This window comes from Necator americanus, chromosome X (genome assembly GCF_031761385.1).
Source record: "Necator americanus strain Aroian chromosome X, whole genome shotgun sequence".
NCBI lineage: Eukaryota > Metazoa > Nematoda > Chromadorea > Rhabditida > Ancylostomatidae > Necator > Necator americanus.
The window spans coordinates 6,053,219-6,074,503 of record NC_087376.1 but is presented as its reverse complement, the minus strand read 5'-3'; the positions used below and the strand labels follow the sequence as shown (position 1 = coordinate 6,074,503).

The 21,285-nt window shown below is 40.4% G+C and overlaps 3 protein-coding genes across 6 annotated transcripts; 1 reads left to right on the top strand and 2 right to left on the bottom strand.

Annotated features, from left to right (window-relative positions):
• Positions 1 to 187: 187 nt before the first annotated feature.
• Positions 188 to 2,186, top strand: RB195_021601 (uncharacterized protein; the record flags this gene model as incomplete). 2 transcript variants are annotated; one of them, XM_064208433.1, is made up of 7 exons in its annotated part: positions 188 to 286; positions 353 to 457; positions 900 to 1,043; positions 1,102 to 1,250; positions 1,311 to 1,494; positions 1,829 to 1,879; positions 2,058 to 2,186. In XM_064208433.1, the coding sequence occupies 7 exons, from the start codon at positions 188 to 190 to the stop codon at positions 2,184 to 2,186; spliced, it is 861 nt and encodes a 286-aa protein (XP_064064314.1). The 2 variants fall into 2 exon arrangements, with proteins under 2 accessions (XP_064064314.1, XP_064064315.1); XM_064208434.1 differs by having other exon boundaries at positions 1,829 to 1,969.
• A 3,501-nt stretch (positions 2,187 to 5,687) lies between these two features.
• RB195_021600 (uncharacterized protein) lies at positions 5,688 to 7,633 on the bottom strand (the record flags this gene model as incomplete). Its single annotated transcript, XM_064208432.1, has 7 exons — positions 5,688 to 5,729; positions 5,847 to 5,920; positions 6,062 to 6,140; positions 6,266 to 6,339; positions 7,302 to 7,350; positions 7,420 to 7,470; positions 7,529 to 7,633. 7 exons carry the CDS (start codon positions 7,631 to 7,633, stop codon positions 5,688 to 5,690), a joined length of 474 nt encoding a protein of 157 aa, XP_064064313.1.
• Positions 7,634 to 8,481: 848 nt separating this feature from the next.
• RB195_021599 (uncharacterized protein) lies at positions 8,482 to 19,899 on the bottom strand (the record flags this gene model as incomplete). Of its 3 annotated transcripts, XM_064208431.1 has the most annotated exons (14): positions 8,482 to 8,566; positions 8,630 to 8,740; positions 8,796 to 8,878; positions 12,214 to 12,394; positions 12,447 to 12,541; positions 12,595 to 12,705; positions 12,993 to 13,127; positions 13,538 to 13,662; positions 13,716 to 13,854; positions 15,192 to 15,640; positions 15,694 to 15,803; positions 19,413 to 19,489; positions 19,582 to 19,703; positions 19,800 to 19,899. In XM_064208431.1, the coding sequence occupies 14 exons, from the start codon at positions 19,897 to 19,899 to the stop codon at positions 8,482 to 8,484; spliced, it is 1,923 nt and encodes a 640-aa protein (XP_064064310.1). The 3 variants fall into 3 exon arrangements, with proteins under 3 accessions (XP_064064310.1, XP_064064312.1, XP_064064311.1); XM_064208430.1 differs by lacking the exons at positions 19,413 to 19,489; positions 19,582 to 19,703; positions 19,800 to 19,899 and adding an exon at positions 17,130 to 17,176; XM_064208429.1 differs by lacking the exons at positions 8,482 to 8,566; positions 8,630 to 8,740; positions 8,796 to 8,878; ... (6 more) ...; positions 15,192 to 15,640; positions 15,694 to 15,803 and having other exon boundaries at positions 19,370 to 19,489.
• Positions 19,900 to 21,285: the final 1,386 nt, after the last annotated feature.

Below are 21,285 nucleotides of genomic sequence, written 5' to 3'. Positions count from 1 at the left end.
TATCTTCTTTTCATTTACGGTGTCGAAGTCATTGTCGAAATAAATATTGTTTTGATGTGCAGTTTACTTTTTTGCAGAAGTTCCAACCTTTCTGAGGAGGTATCCATCCTTCTTGAGTACGTCAGCCTTGTTAATTAAGCGATGTTCACGTTTTTTCTTCATTATCAGCAGAGTCCGATAGTTTGCAATGAGTCAACGAGCCGATGATGAACAGTTGAAGTCTCTTGATCCAGCAACAGACGGAAATCCTCAAACAGAAGAGAAACCGCAAAGTCAAGGATTTGAGGTTTGTTTTAGATTACCCCAAGAGTAGTCAGATTTTTATACTTAAAAAATAGCTGCATATATCTAGGGTTTTTCATACAATGAGGATGTCTTGAAGTTCGAACTACCACCGTTGCCGGATCCATTGCCGAAATGTAAAGCAGCGCTTGAAAAATTTGTGGTTCCAAAAGAGGTTACTTATGCATTCAGCAAATTTTATAAAATCGCCTTGAAAACAAGTTTTACAGTTCAGCTCTTTCATCTGTAGAAGAATGGTCTTTCATAATCATTGTTGTCGCCATCTTTGATGCAGTGGAAATACTAAAAGTTGCTTTTACGTTTTCCTGTTGATGTGGTTTTTCTTTGAAGCCGCATCCGTCTCTTGTAGTTTTATGTATACACTAAGTTTACTTGCTTCACAAGAGGCGAGCCCTAATTGTGAATGTCCCTTGAAATCCCTGTACACAGATCGTACTTCCTTTTGGCCAGAAAGACGTCATTTTTCGCGAAAAGCTTTTGTACTGAATACTGAATGTGACCTGAATTTTGCAGAATGGAGTAATCCATCCTTATTTGTGATGAACTTTGCACTTAAGAAACTTTAGTTCTTCTGAACTTTAGTTCAAAATTTTCAGTCTGACTTGGTAAGACGGTCATTTATGCCCCTTCGGACGCATCCAGATCCATTGATTGAAGCGTATTTCGAGAATGTTACGGAAACAGGCAAATCACGCTTACCATGGGAACTAGTGCGTCCAGCGTTTTTGTGGAAAATCAAGGTGATCGCATCATGTTCTTAGTCGGCAAAATGTAATCAAATAGCTTCTGATTTTCTAGTCTTGCATGGATGAAATGGTGCGATGGCATCGGCAACGCGAAGGACCTGACTCTGTCGACCTCAGTGAAGGTTCAGAGAATAAACGGATGTATGATTTCATACTGGAGAAAGCTGCTAAATTTGAAGCTGCACCGTTTACATGGCAAAGGTGGATTATAAACTATAATGTAATTAGGGCTAGGTGGAATTATAAAACAATATTTTTTAGGATTTGTGAGCTGTTGCACTCACCATCGAGGCACTACCGAAAAGCAGACAAATACTTCCGAGCACTGGACAAAACTATTAATGTTGTCACGACGGTGTCAGAGGATGGTCGACGAATGACTGGAAATCCGCCATATTCTTCTGAAACGCCTGATGTGTACAGCATTGAACAACTGTTTTTTGGGGTTGGTTAATATTTCTGTTTTCTTATTGTTTATTTACAGCGAAGAAAGGGTAAGGGTGTGTTTCAACTCAGTTAATGTGATTTCACTTACGTGCACTCTCATTTCGTGTGGAATAACCCCTTCAGCTTGCTTTTGATTCATTCGTGCGAATAACCTTCTCGCAATCGCGCTGTGGAATAAAAGTCTGACGTAGCAGTGGGTAACTAACGGCGATCAGTACGCACTCATGCCAATGAATTGTATAATTCGCATTGTTTTGGACAAACAGAAAGATTTGAACCTCTTCTAACGGTTGGAGTTAGCATCTCCTACATTTTTGCTGTGTTCCTTTCAGGAAGAACGTGCTGATTGCGATTTTTGGGATCCAGATTTCGCCTACAATGCGGTACGTCTGCACTGTTTCATGATGGAAACACAACCAAACTTAGACCAAATTGACCTAACACTCAACTTAATAGGCGCTTTGAAGTTAAAGGTGCAGGCAATGCTTTTTCCACAACTCCACACAGCTAACCATTTCGTGCCCTTTTACTAGTTAGCTTAAAAAAAACTTTCGTTTCAAGCAGAAAGTAGCCGGAAGTCTAAACACGAAGGATCAAGTAGAGCCTCTGGATATGAGCAGAAAGAGAGCCTACTGCTCGGACGAAGAAATGCCGAAGAATGAGGAATCCGACGAGGAAATGGAGTTTTAGTTTCTCAAGAAGAGTCCATTCGACTCTTCTCTACAGCACGAGTCTTTCATCTTTATTTTTGCTTTATTGCATACTATTTATTTCGGAGCCAGCTTTTCCTACTTTCTTTTATTAATTGTACTTACCTTGTTTGGTTGTTGTTTTTGTTTGTTCTAATCTATTGCTTTGCATATTTTGTAGTAATACCACCTTTTTAGAATTTTTTCGAAGTCACTCAGATCGTTTTAGTAATACCCTGCTGTTGTAGCTGATCCTGTAAAAAAAACTCCTGTTACAATACGTCCTGTAAATCTCTACCCAGTATTTATGTTGCCAATAAGGATTCATTACCTGTTGTACGCCTGACCATCATTTTTTTCTCATATACACATCTTGCATTTTCTTGTTTAGATATACATCTCGTCTTTTGTCATAGAATGTTAACTTTTATGAGATCTCATTCGAAACTGCATCCGAACTCATAATCCTTACTCTTTCGAGGATCAAAAATCTCTTCTTTTCGTAATAAATAGAAGCATTTCAGGGGGACCTTTTTGAGTGAAAAAGTTCGGGAGCAGTTATCCTTCATCACTTGTTCAAAACTACAATATTTTCTGTACTTGCTCATTTGAAATTAAAAATTGAAGAAAGTGGATAGGTATTAGACGTTTTTTCCATGAGTTCCGAGGAAGTTTGTGTTCGTTGCTTTTTTAAGCAATTTGTCATAAAGATCACATTTTGGAAATGTTAGTTGATGCATACAAAAAGAAAGAGAATTTGCTTCACAACTGCTACTTTTGTTGCACTATCCATTTGAACGTGAATGTTCAGGAAACGGATAGGTAGACGGACAGCACAATGAAATTCTAGAAGACTAGAACCTGTTCCATCGTTTGTATTCTAGTCCAAGGCAGAGTAGAAAGCAACGGATCTAAATGTTTTACTTCGTTAAATGAGATGAAAATGAGGAAAAAGGGCAGAACGCGGATAACTTCTCATTCGATTCCAGTCCACCTGTAATACTCCATGTTCTGAAGGAGCAAAGATTGTCGAGATGCAGTAGGTGGTGTTGATCAGGCAGTACATAATAATCAGACAATGACTAATAAACGTTCCAGATACCAATGACAATGATAACTTAATGACATACGAAACAACGCACGCAAATGTTTAAGATTGAACTGCAACCGGAATGTACCTGCTGCTCATTTCTATTCATCTGTAAGTCATCTGCGAATACGGTACGTATTTAATAGGGTACTTGTATGATAAGTCGTAATTGCTGATAAATAAAGCAGCAGCTCACTTCATTCTTACTATGACCAATAGTTAAAGAATGCTTAAAGGCATCACCCCACGAATCTGAGGTGGTGCAGATTTCAGGTTGAGTATTCTTATAAGGGAAAGTAGATTATGGAGAGGAGGGTGATCCCGTCCATTTCTTCCCAATTGCCGTAAAAAAAAATGGCTCGGAAGATGAGGCTTCACACAAGGCTGGCGCGCTCCAGTCAAACTCCCTGTAGAAAATAGTGCGCCAGAACGCCTGAAGCCGTATCTCCCGGGCCGTTTTTACGGCAATTAGGAAGAAATGGACGGAATCACCCTCCTCCCCATAATCTACTATCCCTTATAAGAATACTCCACCTGAAATCCGTACCACCTCAGATTCGTCGAATGATGCCTTTAATGAAAAGTGAACGACTTTATCAAAAGTGTGTACCAAAGCAAGCTTCTATTCGAACAAAGCCCGAAACCCAGCGCCCCTATTTCCTATAAGTTCAACACTCTTTTTCATTCAAACTTCCTATATATGTAGTGCAATCAGTACTACCGGAGCACTATATATGGTAAAGGTGAGCATCGGACAATAAAATTATCATTTATAGTTGTTCCATTGCGTTGGAGTTCCTCTAGGGTCAGTCCCAGAAGAGAGACTTTCATCGAAATGAGGTGACATGTCATGTAGATTCTTAACGCTTTCTCGAGGACATTTTCATAATCTTATCCTTCTCCTAATTGACCATTTCTTGTTTTGTTTGATTGCAAAATACGGCACACTAATGAGAGATGTGATCACGCGATTTTCCACGAACAATTTTACAACCCCTACTCTTCCTCACCCTAAATGCCATCCAAAAGTTTTCAAAAAAACTTAGACGTTATATTGAGACATCAATACGGACCTCTTTTGTGTTGGGAACCAGTCGATGGCCTGTTCTACGTCTCTGGTTGTTCTGTAGATTTTGCACTTCTGTCCCTTCAGAGTATCGCATTTCCTTCTCATCATGTCTAAGCCCTTCAGTCGTAAAGAAGTTTGGAGATTAAAAAAGTTGTAGTGTCTTCAGAAAACATTGAAATGGGTGAAGAACTCAGCAAAATTGTTCTAATTTATCGAGAGTATTTTTGAACAGTTCTCCTTCGCTCTTGTACGCCACTGTAAGCCTAATTCTTAACTAATCCGGCCGAGATAAAAGGATTGGGAGCGACAGTGGGGAGACCAAAGCAAGTAGGAATTCCTCCACCAAAAATTGAAACTTGTTTTTTTTCGACTTAAGCTGATATATGTGAAACATCACATCATTTGTCTGTGGACAAGAAGATAACAACAAATATGCTTCATTTCACGCTCACGAGAACGAGTAAATGCAGATAGAGAACACATACATCTACGATATGGAAACAAAAAGAAAAACAGCATGAAAACACATATAATTCCAACCTAAGCGACAGGACAAGCGGATGCTAGCGAAAGAAATTCAGAAGGCAGTTGACTTATCACATTAGAGAACATGAAACCAGAAAGATTTTAATGACTTTCTACGGAGAAAAAAAATTAATAGTAGCGACAAGTGAAAATAACATATCAGAAGGATATTCTGGAGATATCCGCAACAAAATCAGAGAGAATGAATGACCTGTACTGAGGAGATCCAAAATTAATGTTGAACACAAATCGGATGTGATGAGAAAGGTGTGTGATGAAAGCTCCTTGCGCTGGCTGTTACAAGTGTTCACATTAGGGCAACCAGAATGATTTTTTTTTTCACTTAACCACCTTTCCATTCAGTTCACGCTCTGCTTCCGCACATGTAAAATAAGGAATGACTCAGGGAGATTTTTGAAATTTGAAAAGATGGTCATATTTCCAAAAGCTATCCTAATGAACTCCACTAAGAAGTAAAGATTGCCTCTAAGATAAGTATGCAAACAGCCAACGCATAACCTGTGGAAGAGTACCCTGTAAAGAATCTATCGAGTTAAAACGATTTGACTTGTGGTACAACTGTGTAAGTGGTTACGTTCAAAACTGCCGATTGGGACGTTTGATCAAGTCTGTTGTCCGATTGGAGCACAGCAAGCGTCCCAACGTGAACGCAACCGCAAACGTAATTACACCATAAGTTAGGTCGATTTAATCCGACTGTAGTTTGAATGAAACGCTAGAACACCGCTTGCCGCGTTAAGGTATGGAAAAAACATAGGCATTCAAGTGGAATGGTAGAAAGATTTGAATTGCGACGTTCAGTGACGTTCGCGAAGACGGTTCGTCCAGTTCCCCTCGATCTAAAATCATTACTAATTACGGAACTTCTTGAAGATATCGCGTTAGAGAACAAAGCAATTTTACGGATATCGCGTTAGGAAGTTAGCCAATGAAACTGTTTGCGCAATACAAGTTACCTTCACATGCTTCACCTTCTTCTTTTTGTTGTCTTTCTTAGTGTCCTTCTTGAGGATACTGGCGCTCGAGGAAGCTGCAAGAACCATGCTAGCACAGTTTAACGATAGATAATAAATTTTCCGTAAAACAATCAATATGCGTGGAGAAAGAGTAGTGAACGCTTATCATAACGGAATATGTGTACAGTACATTTGAAAAGACCAAGCTGACCCACCGCTTACGTCCGAAAAAACAGTAGCAGTTCTGCTACGCAAACGTCCGCTCCATGTATCATCATGAATGGGTCCATTACTCTAAATTTTTGTTTGATAGTTAAAAATGATAGCATTGCACTCCTATTGACTTAATATAATAGGGATATATATTCAAACATATTATAGCTGTGCGAAAAACCGAATATGGGAAAATAAAATACAACCTGTGTCGACTCGGTATCAGTTGGACTACTGCCAGTCTTGGTCTTGTGAGGATGAGGAGTAGCACGGCGGTGTTCTGGAAGCTTCTAGGTTTTAAATCCGCAAAGATAACTCATTGTTCAGATGATGAATTGAGATCATCATATAGTGAGGGATCATTTAATTAATGCAAGCGTTAGAACGTCCAATTTTTAGTTTAAAGGAGGTATTTACATTCAAAAATGTATACGCGTAGCTTTCGATTAAAAATTGCTAAAAATACCACTGATTTAGAGCTGATTGTTAGTGATGTTTACGAGCAATCCCTGTACTCTGGGAAAGGATCCGCTGAATGGAGTAAATAAACAAAATTTTAAATAGTATTACTCGAATAACAAGTAATTTTGACTCGATTCTTATCGCTGTTTGCTTTCATTTGATTATGAGAACAAAACTATCATTGTTGAAGAATACATATTTAAAATCGCGATTGCCGACACTAAATTGATGGCATGATATTAGAAACACTATTACTTTAAAAAATATTAGAATTATCGGATACACTTGTTAAAACGCTCAGTTTTACTCATAATTTACTTTACATAGGCTAAACCCTATAAAATAGTTCACCTGATCTCTTACTCTCCTCAAAAGAGTTCTGAAATCTGAAGAAAAATCAATTCGTTCCTGAAGCACCTATGAAAGTCCAACATTTAACGGTCTATTTCTGTGATTTACAGACATTTCCAGTCACTTGGCGTAGTATACAAGAAAGGAAGTCAGAGAAGTCGTCTAATGGATGCTGTAGAGTTAAGTGCACCGAGAATCCACTGTAATGATGAACATCTCCCCGAAAAAGTGTTCACGTAACCGTCTGCTTTTTTCCCAAAAGATTCTCCAAGTTTTCTTGTTCGCGTTCATGTCATGAGGAGAGAAAGGGCTTCAAAAGTGTATAAAATAGGTTCACCATATGTAAGATATCCCCCATAGTGGATTACCGAAAGAATCCTATACCTGTAGAACTAATGACAATATGCAACTCTAAAATGAGAAACGTACTTTTCTTGGCATAGTCCTTTTTGATAGAACGACGGACAGACGAAGCCTCCTGGATGTAAAAATAGGGCAAAAAAAGAAATGAAAAAAATGCTCAACAACTTATTAAAAAAAAAAACACCTTCGTAGAGCCGGCGAACTTCACGGATTTGTTTCCTTTCGTTCCTTTCGACTGAAACGTTTGGTGAAAACGCTGGTTAAGGTGTTATAGGAAACGATGTAGAACAAACCTCCGCACGGGCACGCAAATTGTATCGCGGCCCAGAACAATTGTTCTTAAGAATGCTTTTGTTCGAATCCGCTAGATCACGGTGGTTAACCTTAGCGGATGACATCGCTTGCCGAAGTATAGCCGTTGAGTATCAATCCTTGAACTTTGATTGAGAACAACAAGGTATGTGGGGTTTTGTAAAAGACATGTTACATGATGTGGGGCAGGACGATATAAACATAATATAGTTCCAGATGAACTTTTCAGTATGTGTGAATGGAACTATATTATTCTTATCTTATATTACAAGAAAAACAGGGGAAAGAATCACAGCAAAACTAGAGCGGTGTTAGCCTGTTACATGATGTGAGGCAGGACGATATAAGCATAATATAGTAAAGGTTAATACGAGCTGAATACACGAGGAATTTTCGGATTTTCAAAGGCCTAAGATGAGTTCCTAGAAAAAAAAAAGAAACTTAGAAATAGATCTGACATCTTCTGCACCAAAGGACAGAAGATTTAATATAATTCGGCCTAAATCGGAAATAATTCTTCCTGTAATGAAGGGAGTAAAAAAAAAACAGAAATGAACGATATGTGAAATCCCGTAAAGGTAAGAAAAGCAGAGATTTCAAGGCTAATACCTTGACAGGTCATGGATTTTGTTGAAGAAGAACAAAAATTTTACGATCATCAACAAAACAAGAAAATTACACTTACTGGGAAATTATTAACCAAAGGCAATGCATGATGAAAGATCAGACATTTAAAGTAATGAGACTTCAATAAATACTGCATTATATACTAGAAAATTCATCATGATACAGAGAATACACATGAATGCCGAAAAAACGTACTTTAACATAATTTACCAATAGTAGGAACCGTTCGGAAATCAACTACATATATAATATAATACAGAATTCTTCATCGTGTTTTACGTGTCCATCTGTGAGCAGCTGTAGGACCCTACTGTGTACCGATACCCTGCTCAGATAGACCGGTGGTCGCATTGATATTTGGGCCCATGGCCATCTTGAACGCAACTCTGGATCTAAACAAAAGCAGTTTTTATTCATGGGACCTCCTTAGATGATGACTTCACTCCATTACGTACCTGATATTACCAGCTGCAAACATCACCTGCAGATCGCGAAGGGTTACATGAACAATTGGAGCACGGGCAGAAGTGGATGGCTGGCTTGGATCAGCCATCTCGTCGTTGCCTCTAGGTGTGTGTCAGAAAAAATAAAAGATATAAACCAGATTTTGTGAGTACTTACGTGTTGTCCTCCCTAGAAGCGCTTAATGGCGCCACTGTAGCCGCCTTGGTATGCTCCGCCTTCAAGTCCTCAGTTTCGTCCTTCTGTAACTTTCTCTGATCGCCCTGACATCTGAGGATTAATAAAAACCAGATTTGCAAATTTGGTCGTCATCAGTAACGGGGTGTGAGCATAAAATCGTTCTTTTAGATTTGAAGACATGTAAATATATTCGTCAAATATAGAACAGTGTCGCTCTTTCTTAACATACCCTCTTCCACAACGGTTTACCGTCCCATAGTGGCACGGTTTGACTTCGTTGAGAAAGGATTTGAAATTTCCGGCTTCAACGGCTTTCCGGGAATCGAGAACTATAGTCGGGTCAAAAGGAAATGAAGCACGGTGCAGTTACGTAAGCGGTTGCGCTCGAGGCGGCGCGACGGAGATAGCGGTTGGAATCGAGGTGGACCATCGCAAACTACAGAACGGTGGTAGCAGAGGGTAAAAGTAAACCACTGCCAAGATTCCTCACTGAGTCATGTCTCAGTGTGGTTCCCTGAGCCATATGGGTTGGAGACGACCAGTAGTGAGAGCTAAGCTCGCACTGGAAAGCTTCCCTACATAAGTACGACCAGAATATACAAGCCGCTCCAGTACGCGAACTGCCTCAGTACCTACTCTGCACATTGAACTCTGTAGTCTTAGATGTCGCGCGGTACGGCGACTGGAAAGAGGCAGCTTACTCTTAATTTGCTCAGGACGTTTTTGATTCTGGACCAAAGCGATGCAACTGCAATTCGCCATGGAGACAGCTTAAGATTTTGCTTGAGCTACGCGAGAATAGTGTCTTCAGGAGCCGACTTACATCAAGCTTGTCGGAATTGGAAAAACATGAAATTCCACTTGATTGTTCTGTAAGAGACAAGAAGTGAAACGAGAAGGATGAATAAAAGTACAGTCGTTATTCACGGAGAAGCCCATTAGGAAATGTAGGAAAAATTCATCTCTTCGATTGTAAAGAGAATTTATCATTTCGTCTAATCGTTCTTCGCCTCTGCGCTAGGAAAAATCCTAAGCATCGTCGATAGAACACATCAGAGCAGAGGCTGATGAATCTGAAGTGGACATGTTCTGCGAGCTGGAGAAAGTGATCCGGAACGAGAGCTGCAATTTTGTTGTGAGGTTTTAACTTCAAACTATGAAGGGCTACAGAAGGAGAATACAGGATCGGAAGATTTGGGTCAGAGGATCAAAAGTGTCTACTGATGAGGTAAAATAGTCTTCAGCAAACGTAAATACAACGACTCGTGATCGATCACATACTGATCGGGGGTAGCATCTACTTTATGCTGCAGCACTACCATACTTATGCAGTGGTTCTCATCACTGTCTCCGCGAAGATATGATTCGCCACAGTATGGAAAAGATCATCTCTTTTGGAAGAGGAAGGTGGGAAGGAGTTGTATATGACGATTGCACGAATACAACATATATTTGGCGATTGGAGGCAAAAATCAGCCACAAAAAAGAACTGCGGGGGATCATTCCTAATACCGCAAGAAGGAAATTCTGGAGGCACCGCAAAGAAGGACAAGTCCAATGAAGTGACGCAGGGATCTTCAAGAATATAGTGTTTCAGCCTAGTTGAATGAAAATACAATTTGCTCTTCATCTCGTCGTGTGCTGGAAATAGTTACTAATAGGTCTGCTTGGACCTTACCTGTCCCTGAACTTCTTTGTCAAGCCTAAGCATCCCCGCCGGTGAAATTCCACCTCCCAATTGTTACTTTGGATGTACGAGTTGCGACGAAGAGCATGAAATCTGGCACAGCCTCTGGATCCGATTTTATATCGTCAGGCTTTTTTCGAGATGGTGGTCATCTCCATATAATTATACCGGCGGAAATGACGTCCTATCTTCATAAAGAAAGGATCGCAGACCACTGGAAGATCTCTCAAACTGTTCTCGTTAACTAGAAATATGACCGGGAGGGCCTTCGAAACTACCTTCCTATAAACTTGAACATCTTATACGAAGTGTTCACGAAGATTAATCTTACAACACATCAAGTACGCTGGATAAAGCCCAAGCTCAAGAACAAGCTGAATTCCGTAATTGTTTCAGCTGCATGGATCAAATGCAGTTCGTTTCGAGTGTAATGGAGGTTGCGAGGATGTTAACCAATTTCTGCGATTGATGCAACAGTACAAAGAGCTCTTTTACCGTTCGCTCATCGTTCCCACTGGAAAGGTGACACGACTAGGCGATACTTAATTGCCGAAGCTGTTCACGTTTGCATTACAATGGACAATGAAATCACTTGCTCGAGAAGAAAGGATCATACGTGTTGAGGTTGATTTCTCTCAAGCCTTCGTTTCGCAGGCACCATCGTTCTCTCCTCGATCAGTGAAGCAGAGACGATAACCAAAGAATTAAACAAAGCAGGGAAGAGGATAGAACTGCAAACAAACAAAGGAAGACACAAATCATGAAGATCCTCTACGGCAAAAACAGAAGAATGCAATTTTAAAGTTTCCAAGTTACGAACACTTGGTCACACATGTGCCTCTTATGTTTTACGGAGATAGAGAGCGACTTGAAGATCTGAAAAGAAGAATGAGACAGCGTTTCATGTGTCAGGAATAAGGAACAACTGACGGACCCAGACTTTCGGGCTCATCTGATCGAATAAAGTTCTTAAAGCGTTCTCTTGTGCAGCGAAAATATGGACAGATCTTCCTGTCATGTCTAAGAAGTTACCTGCCATCCACGAAGAATTGGAAAGGTGCCTTTTAAAACTTAATTAGCACATAGAACACCTGGACGAGTTTTGCAAGTCCATCTTAATGTAAAGTGTTCTCTCTTAGAGCTCAAAAGAATGCATAGAAGACTAAGCGTAAATGAATTGCTCAGATTCCTTAAAGAATTGACGCTTAATGGACTAAGAGAACTTAAGAATGGATCTCGAAAGATTGGAAATGCCCTCGAAAAAGAATGCCAAGAAGATGGGCCTATGTGTTACAGGACAAACAGACTAGTTGAGAGGGATACATCCCAAGAACCTTATCAAGATACGAAACGTAGGAACATCTTGGATGAGGATTGCTTGAGAAAAGAACGACTGGGAACGAACTGCGACCCGCACGATCAGTGAGGAAGAGGCACTGAAGTACCCTAATTGAGTAGGTATCACCGTCCTTTATCACCTTTTGAGAAATGCAAACTCTTCAAACAATTCCTAACAATTCTCTTGTTCCAGTTTTTCATTTCAAATTAAAGAAAAGTAGGTTGCACTTCAAACGTTTGTGACCACTAAAAAACACGCGCATCTCCGAGATAGTCGTCTCAGGAGGCATCGTACTCTAGTGCTGGCAATACAGTGGTTCATTATTCGCCTAAGCAGCGACTATATCTGCGTTTCAGAAAAATCAACTGTACCTCCGCATCTTGCTTAAGGTCTTCGCTTGCGTCTTCTCCTTGACTTTCACTTCCTATCGCATCCGTCTTGTCAGCTTCCTCAGCTTCCTTCTCTTCTCCGGTACAACTATCCGTTTCCTTTATCGACTCCTGTGCTGTTGGACTGTGGGCGGGCGATTCAAATGCAGAAAAGATTCCTGGGCTACAGTTAGTGGATGTTACGAACAGGAATAAGAATACTTACTGAGACGAACCTTTCCGGCATCATTCGATGTTCTGCAAAATCCCTGACTTTAATAATTACATCTTCAGTATAGTTCCTGGCCGCCTCTGATACTAGGAGAACAGCCTTGAAGAGAAAGAAAAAAGTAGTTAGAATTGCCATAGGGCGACGAATCTCACCTCGTCGGCGATTTGGGCATATTCACCCAATTTGCTCCAAAAAAGCTCTTTCACTTTCGCCGGATCAAGAAATGAATTATCGAGGATAGATCCAGTGAAGGGCCGACATGGCTCAAATAAGGATAAACTGCTTGACATTGATCAATCCGTTTGGAATATCCTTGCGCATTCAACTTTGATGCAGAATCGTTAAAATTTATGGACGCTATACAGCTACGCGTGGGAGAATGTGCGAAGTCAATTTTCTTGTCTTTTCATAAACATTTGTTGTTAATTAATCGATCCGGAAGGGATGAAATGCTTGGTTGGAGATGTGCAATTTCGATCAATCAACAGCGTAGACGTAGAATTGAATTATTGACATGCATACATGTTTTTCCAAACATTTGCAACATTACCTCCATCTCGAATAAACTATTCGTTTCTGGACTCGCAAATCCTTCGGCAAGTGCGGATTCCGAGTCGCTTTCAAAAACATTGGCTCTAGTTGGAGTGTGACTCGAGTACGGAGAAATCGGTGGCGCTTCACCATTCTGAATTGTGTTTGAAAAATCTCTTTTTGTATAAATCAGTAAGATATATTCTACGAGAGCTTCGATGTCAGTAGTAGATTTTTAGGTGTTTCTTCGGAGATTGGTTTTTCTTAGAAATCTAATGAGTTCAGCTTTGTTTGGTTGATCACAATGCAGCCATACTGTTACTGTCAAAATTTTCCTAATTATTCCATCAACAAGATAACCACCAGTTTTTCAGTCCCTCTACAACAATCCCTGTTAAGCAACTAACTCATTTCCAAGTAAAAACTTTCCAGATTTAGCGAAAAGCTTGTAAAATGTTGTTTTTAGATAGAACCTTCTTTTCAAGTTGGCAATTTCTCATATCAATTATCCCGCAAATTCTAGACATGGATTCGATTCGAATGTAGTTCGTGTGGTTCTATTACCTTTACAAGTCTATCGTAGTAACTACGGTAAACTCCCCATAAGAAGTGACCATCAAAAGGAATTCTCAGGACTTCGCGAGAGTACAAAGCTTGAAGAGGGACGAAAGGCTCAATGGCCACATCACCTGAAAATGGGAACAATTTTCACTACATATTGAGGTGATTAAAAATATCATACCTTTGAGAAAACGACGCGCAAGACGAGGAAAAGACGCCTTTAGAAAGGTGATGAAGTGTTGATCTTCCACTTGCACTTTAACTATGCTGTTTAAAGCACGAGCAAAATTCTCGGCACTCAAGTGCCCAGTGACAGTTCGCTGAAAAAAGTAATCGTGAGAACTAGACATGCAACAACGAATACAATACTGTAATTATAATTCTGGTGTGTTTGACGGCGATATTTCAAAACAGGAGGAAGGACTTTCGCTGTGCCTTAAGAATGGATAAGCACCGCTTATCTACAACACATTTTTGAAGGCACAACCTCATGTTTGTAACTGATGAGAATTTTACGTGCATAACTGCCACGTGGATAATTTTCGACCTCGTCTTCCTTAAAGACCTCGTGTTTGACAAATTCGAGGTCTTTAAGGATGTTTCGGTAAATTAGCGACAAATAATATCCCTTATCTTATCGGATCTTGTCGCTTTTGATGGACTCACTGAAAATAGATAAACATAAACAACCTCCAGCGTTGAGAACTAAACATCACGAGAAGTGTTGATCACTGGTTGAGTTATAACAGAGGTTGGCCTCTAAGGATGGTTGAAAGCAAAACGTGCGGAACGTTCATTTTTTGTATTGTTGACGATGGCTCTGTCACAGTAGGATCAATAAGAATTTGAGGAACACACTAATCCTTTGCACGCAGTGCTACGGAAACGCTGAGGCGAACCTAGATGAAAAAAGTGAATGAGGTTCATTCTCACCTCCGCCGCGCTTTGATTGAAAAATGTGGTACGGTGTAGGGTGATGGATCCCCTCGGCAAAAGAAATCCTGTCTGGAGAGAAAAAAAGAGCGATTCATGACGTCATCTCTATACTTCATTTCATTTTCTTTCATAGCGCATCAGATTTCTGAGGAGCAAATAGTACAACGAGGGATACAAAGTTGGGACCAGCATGCAAGAAGCATGCACGGCGATTCATAAATATCGCTTGTGAGATGTAATCCGTAAAGAAGAGTTCATCTGATATGACAAGAAGTCAAATAACTTCATTAGAACTCGGAGAATTCATCTTGCATTTTATGTATAGCTCCGTTGATGACATCCTCTGTGTTTTGGTAACGGATACATTCTACATCCTAGGGCATTTCACGTGAAGAAGCTACTCTTTGATTATTTTTTAGAGGTTATGTAGAAATCGAGAATAAACAGGGATGCCAGGACATTCGCAGCGGTTTGCAGCAGCTGCGTGTGCGGCCTCGACTACCATATTATCCGATTTGCCGGCATGTGCTCTCAACGTGTGAGCGCCCGAACAAAGTGCACTACCGTAGACCACGTCCGTGTTGCGGCTCCTCATTGGTCAGTCGATCATGGTCACACCTCACGCTGGAGGATAATGGGCGTTCGGAAGGCCCAAAAATTGCTTTGTAGGCGATAGTACCGCCAAAAGTTGTACTTGAGAGCTAAATATTAAAATACTTACCATGATGATTCTTTTCACAAATTCACTCAAACTGATCTTGATGCTGCGATGCTGCTTCGTATCCTCGGCTTCTGTCTTCCTTATAATGGATAGTAGATAATGTACCAAAGTTTTAACCTTCCTTCCACACTTCACACGAACAACTTCACCACCGAGAGGTCGTTTGGGGAATTGGACAGTTACATCGAAGCGTTCTCCAACGGGGGCAACCTGCTGGCGCGTAGATGAATTTGACCTGGAAGCCGCGAGAGCCCGGACAGCAGCATCGTAGCGTTCCCCATGATAAACAGTTGGCTGTCGCGTGAATGAGTCTGACATGGAAGCGGAGGAAATGCGACGCGACGGAGGAACACTTCCCGTCTGCGAGGTCAGGGAGTAAGAATCTGAAGACACTTCTCCGATAGGGTCACTCAGCTCCATGACCGTTTCTTCGAAGCTCTTTTGGTTCCCTGAAAACAAAACATGCCTAAAGCAAAAAGCGATCTGAATGGTTGAGTTTCACCTTCAGTCTCAGCTGGAGATGGAACAACATCGCAAACGGGCACGTACTCTTCGAAGTAGTCGTATGGGAACTCGTGTTCAGCCATAGCATCAAAGGTTGAGATTGATAAGCTGAAAAAAGTATCGTTACTGTAAGAAAAGAAGAAGTACTTGTTTAAAAAAACATTAAACAAGAAGAATAAGTGGAAGTTATGGAAGGGGACAGGCAGAAACAGTGAAGTTATGAAAAAACTTAGGTAGAAACAGATGTGAGTAGATTTTTCTTCCATACAGAGCAAAGGTTCCGACAAAGTAGGCGCAAACTGCGAGAAAATGAAAAATAAAGAACGCTGATTGCAAAAGTGAGCGAGCGATTATACCTACTACGCCCTCGCAGAGACCCCCAAACGATAGCGCGACCGCCCACGCGTGGCGCGCTACTACGTAGAGGATGACAGTAGGACAGAGATAGGGAAAGAAAAGAGAAAAGAAAACAGAAATACGAGCAAAATGGTGATGATAGACAAAGAAGCCTCAGAGAGGATGAAGCCGACCGCACAGAAAGAGTGAACATTTGAGACTGACCTCCGCCCTCGTTGGTCAAATGACCGTAGTGGTCGCGGCGGGACTAAAACACAATTCAAACCTCCGACTACGCCCACGCTCATTTGCAAATGGGATTTTTTGGTTTTAAGGCTAATTTCTTGTCTGACAGATGCGCAATTATGTAGGTAAGACTGGTAAAACTCAGGTGACAAGGAGATATCACCTTAGACGCCTTCCTGACGCTATCTGGAGCCATCTGTCAGTAGTACAGCCGCAGTACTTTGAGCTACTGACGAGCTCATTTCCGTTAGACAATTAAAATAAGAACAGCGTTTGAGTATAGGAGGTGAATTCACCATTATTCTAGAGTAAAGGAAGGGTCCAACTGTAAGAATTTTAAAAAAGTTAAAGTTTTAACCGGGATGTCACAATTGGAGTCGGTGAAAGACATGGATAGAAAAACAAGTGTAAACAGAAGCCAGAGACATACAAGAGTAATTTTGGGACCCTAAAGCGAACCGCACACAAAGAAAACAGCTGCGAAGGCCACAACTCCTGATGAAATGGCTAATTCAAAGCGAAAATGTCAAACTTTGACGCATAACAGCGAAAGGAGGAGTCGAAACGGAGAAGATGTTTGCCAGAAGTCCATAGTACAAACATAGGATCCCCCCCCACCCCATCGTAATCTATTCAGTGATAGAACAATCGAGAAAATCTCAGAAGCGCTATCTACCAGTCGCATGGCTGCTATCGTTCCAGGACCCGCTCCACTGTGACCACTGTGGCGCCATTTTGAACACCGTTTTTAGCGTTGCAATAACTTTTACTACAGATTTACATCTTTGAAGTTCATGCAGACACATATCTCATACTGTCAGTTCCCAAATAAAGAATTATCCTTGTACTAACTGTTTTAAAAGTTTCTTTTCGATTAGCCACACGCCCCCTCTTGTCATGTAATCGACAATGGGTGGTCGATTATAGGATATGAAGGATTTTCGAGGTGGAGAAGTACGACTCTTTTCTGTCCTATTAAAATGCCTGTATCTACAGATTTCACGTTGTTAGAACGAGCATCCATTGTGCTAAATGTATTACTATCCTTTTTATCACTAGCTACTATCATAGTACTTACTGTTAAAACAATTACCACAAGTATAACTCTGAATCGGAGGACCGATAATAGTATAAAATTTGCGCTCGGAATTAACAGCATTAACAGAACAGGATTTAACGATGTAAATCTGCAGAAGAAATAGTTGCAGCCATCATATATTCAATAGTGGATGGTCGTCCTAGGTAGGTGGAAGAGAAGATCTTTTCCTTTTCTTTAAAGGCATCACCCCACGAATCTGAGGTGGTACTAATTTCAGGTGGAGTAATCGTATACGAGATCGTAGATTATGGAGGGGGGGGGGGGGGGATGATTCCGTCCATTCCTTCCTAATTGCCATAAAAAACGGCCCGGAAGATGCGGCGCTGCAGAAGGCTGGCTCCAGTCGAACTCTCTGTAGAAAATAGTGCGCTAGAACGCCTGAAGCCGTATCTTCCGGACCGTTTTTTACGGCAGTTAGGAAGAAATGGACGGAATCACTCCTTCTCCATAGTCTCCCATCCCGTATACGAATACTCCACCTGAAATCCGTACCACCTCAGATTCGTGGGGTGATGCCTTTAAAATCCAAAGATCTGTATATTTTATCAGGGCGGCTCCTCAGTTATGTTTCACAATCTTTCTCATAAAGTATGCATTGGCACGGATTACAATTATGAGGTTTTCAGTGCTAATTTGAATATCTCACGAATAATCTCGTTCTCCAGGATTTCGTAGTCCTTTCTTCGTGATATCCACAATGTAATCTATTTTTCCATGTCCTCCACTGTTTATTGAAGGGCGTTGAATTTTCAAGATTTCCAAATATATAGCTTGAAAATTTGAAGTGACTTCTCCCCAATTACATACCTCCCGTAAAATTCCTTATGGATTGAAAACTTACCGAACTCGTGTGAAGTATGCGATGGTGCGGGTTATAATTGTAAGCTTTTCACCGACAGTTTAAACATTTCACTGAGAGTCTCGTTTCCCAGAAGTTCGTAGTCCTTTCCTCGTGATATTACTACCCATTTGAAACCTATAAAACACGGCTGGGAACTTCATGAGTTGCTCCCTTCAACTTCATTTTAGGTCATATCTGTGACTTCATAGAGACAAGTGGCACTCTGCGTTAATTTTGATCATATGGCTCTGTGTACAGAGTTTAAGAGGTCCTGACAATACATTTTCTTCTGAATAGAAGTAAGAAAAAAAGGAAATACTTATGAACTGTTATGGTGGCATCCGATTTTTCGGATGATGCTCCTTAGGAGTGTTATTTTTATAGACATGAAAATATAAGAGTGAATTCTCACTTCGTTTCTGTTTCTTGTACCGTATAGACTAGTAACAATAAAAAGAAGTTTAGTGTTTACAAGATTTCGCTTAGCATTTAGTGAATGCCCTCGCAGCTCTTCTCAACGGTACTAAGGAACGTTAATTGAAATTTAGTTTAAGTTGTCAAAATGTTTCTAGTTTATTGAAAAAAAACTATACAAGCACTATTTATAATGCTTGATTCACAACTACCCATCCATAAACACTTCATTTCCTGTAAATAGGTGTCATGAGAATGAAAATGAGATGTCAACGCACTCCATACAACATCTTATGAGCTATGTCATCTAGGATACATCAGCAACTGTCAGGAATCATCTACCAAAACATCTGACGCTCAGACACCTACAAATACAGAGAAGTGTACATACTTTAATCTCAGTATTTACTCTTTATTATTCACAAAAATTCAAAACCGAGGGATAAACACAAACTCGGACAAATAGAGAAAGAGCAACATTAAAAAAGGGAGAATAGACGGCCACATTACGGTAATAGCACGCACTGGCTACGTTCTGAATAATAGAACGCAATATAACGCAAAAGATAACTTTTATCAACACGCAGTCGTCTAGTGATTAGTAGGTTCTGCTCTTTACGAAAGGAAAAAAAAACGAAAAAAAGAAAAGAACGTGATGAAAGAACCGGAACTGGGAGACATAAGTGAACAGGATCTGATGTCAGAACTCAGAATTCAATCCCAGGAAAGGGAAATAAGCTAAGAAATACACGAGGAAAAAGTGCGACGTCCATAGCTGAACGGTTGATAGCGATCCGCGAGCTCCTTGGCGAGATCTTTCAAGAATCCAAGCAGATTGAAGATCTTGAACATGGATTTCTAAACGAGAGAGATCGCTCATTTCTTTCATCTACGTAAGTGGTGATCGATTAACATGGATTTTATTCGAACTTCAATTGAATTTCATTCACCATGCTGTCGATGCTACGACCAATCTCTTCGAATAATTCCTCGGTAGGATTCGTTTCTAGTTCAGAAATCGCTTCCATCACTTGAGTACATTCGGATTGTATCTTTTTCAGATATGCGAGCTCTGAGATTTCCCACAAAATTCAACGTACAGAAATGATTTTAAGAAGGGGTTAACGTAAAAAAGTAGATGCAACACAAAACATCCGTAGAAGATTACCTAGATCATAGAAGATTTCAATTTTTCGCAAGTAATGAATGTGTATTCTCATTTTCTCAGGATCATATCTCATTCTCGCAGGGTCGTACTTGATTGTCATGGTTCTGAAAGTGTTGGATAAACAAGAATGGTACCAAATAACTCCGAAATCAATACTCTTCGGATTTGACCTTACAGATCATAGTTTCAAAAAAAACTACCAACATCATAATTGCATATGAAATCCATCGAACAAAATCTACAACGGGTCCAATAAAAATACTGGGAAAGATCCAGGCATTGTATAGTCGGCTAAAAACGACATAATTCTTCCTCACGGTTCGGATAGAGGTTGGAATCGAAGTGGGACGATCGCTAATCGCAGCGATGAACGGTGTTAGCAAAGGCCCTCATTCAATCCTAACCGCTACGCTCCACCGCACCGCATCGAGCGCAACCGCCTACGCGCTTCATGTCGTTTTGACTCTACTCTAACTCCTGTGCCGAGGTTAAATTGATAAGAAATGGTCACTGAGAGCATGATATATCCTTGAAACTGTCAATATGGGCGGTAATACTTCCAAAACCACGGTAATGTTCGCGATTCCACCAGTGGAATTACTGGTAAGGATATATCCATGGAGTTGATTTTACAGTCGATTAGTAAACAGTCGTAATAGAGCGGCTGTGAAATACAATATTCCAAGATACTTTTAATTCGATAAAGTATTTAAATGACAAATATCAGTATTCAACTGAAGCAAACTCAAAAAAAAAACTTTATTCACAAGTAATCGGAAAGAGACAACGTCAAATCAGATGGGGGGAAGGGGGGAGGCACTCACTGACGCCCTTATTTCTCGACGTTTTAACTTTCTTTTTTCTCTTAGTAACTCTTAGTTTCTCTTACTCTATATGTCATAGATCCTCCAAGACTATTGCTTAGACCTTAGCCCGATTGACTCAATTATTTACTTCCAAAAATAAAGACGTCACTGTTTACTCCCTCGCCACTACATTTTACCCCAAGATTGCTAGGATATTTGCGTAGATAGCTCGAATGCGCCTTGAATCTCCCCTGCTTCCAGGAGACATCTCGCCCTGACCTGTTCTTTTCCGAGCTTCGTGCACGATCGTCACAATGTTACATAAAAATAATGATCTACAAAAGAATGAAATGATAATAATAATCGATTGCTGTTTATGTATATATGTTCAGGAAACGCGACTAAGAAAAGTGGAACTTTTGAGCTTTATTTCCGTTTCTATTCCGTAATGCTATGAAGAACTTCCTTTGTTAATTGTGTGATATCCAAAGAGACGATCCAAGAACTACAGCCATAAGAACAAGCCTTCCAGAAAATAAACAGCAGCACCTCCTGAGATGTGGTCAGATGCAAGATCGTAGGTCTGAAAATGAGCCAGCGCCTTTGGGCTTCCAATGACTGGCATTTTATGTGTTAGAAACTTAAGAAAGTCTTTTGCATCCTAGAACAAAATCATACAT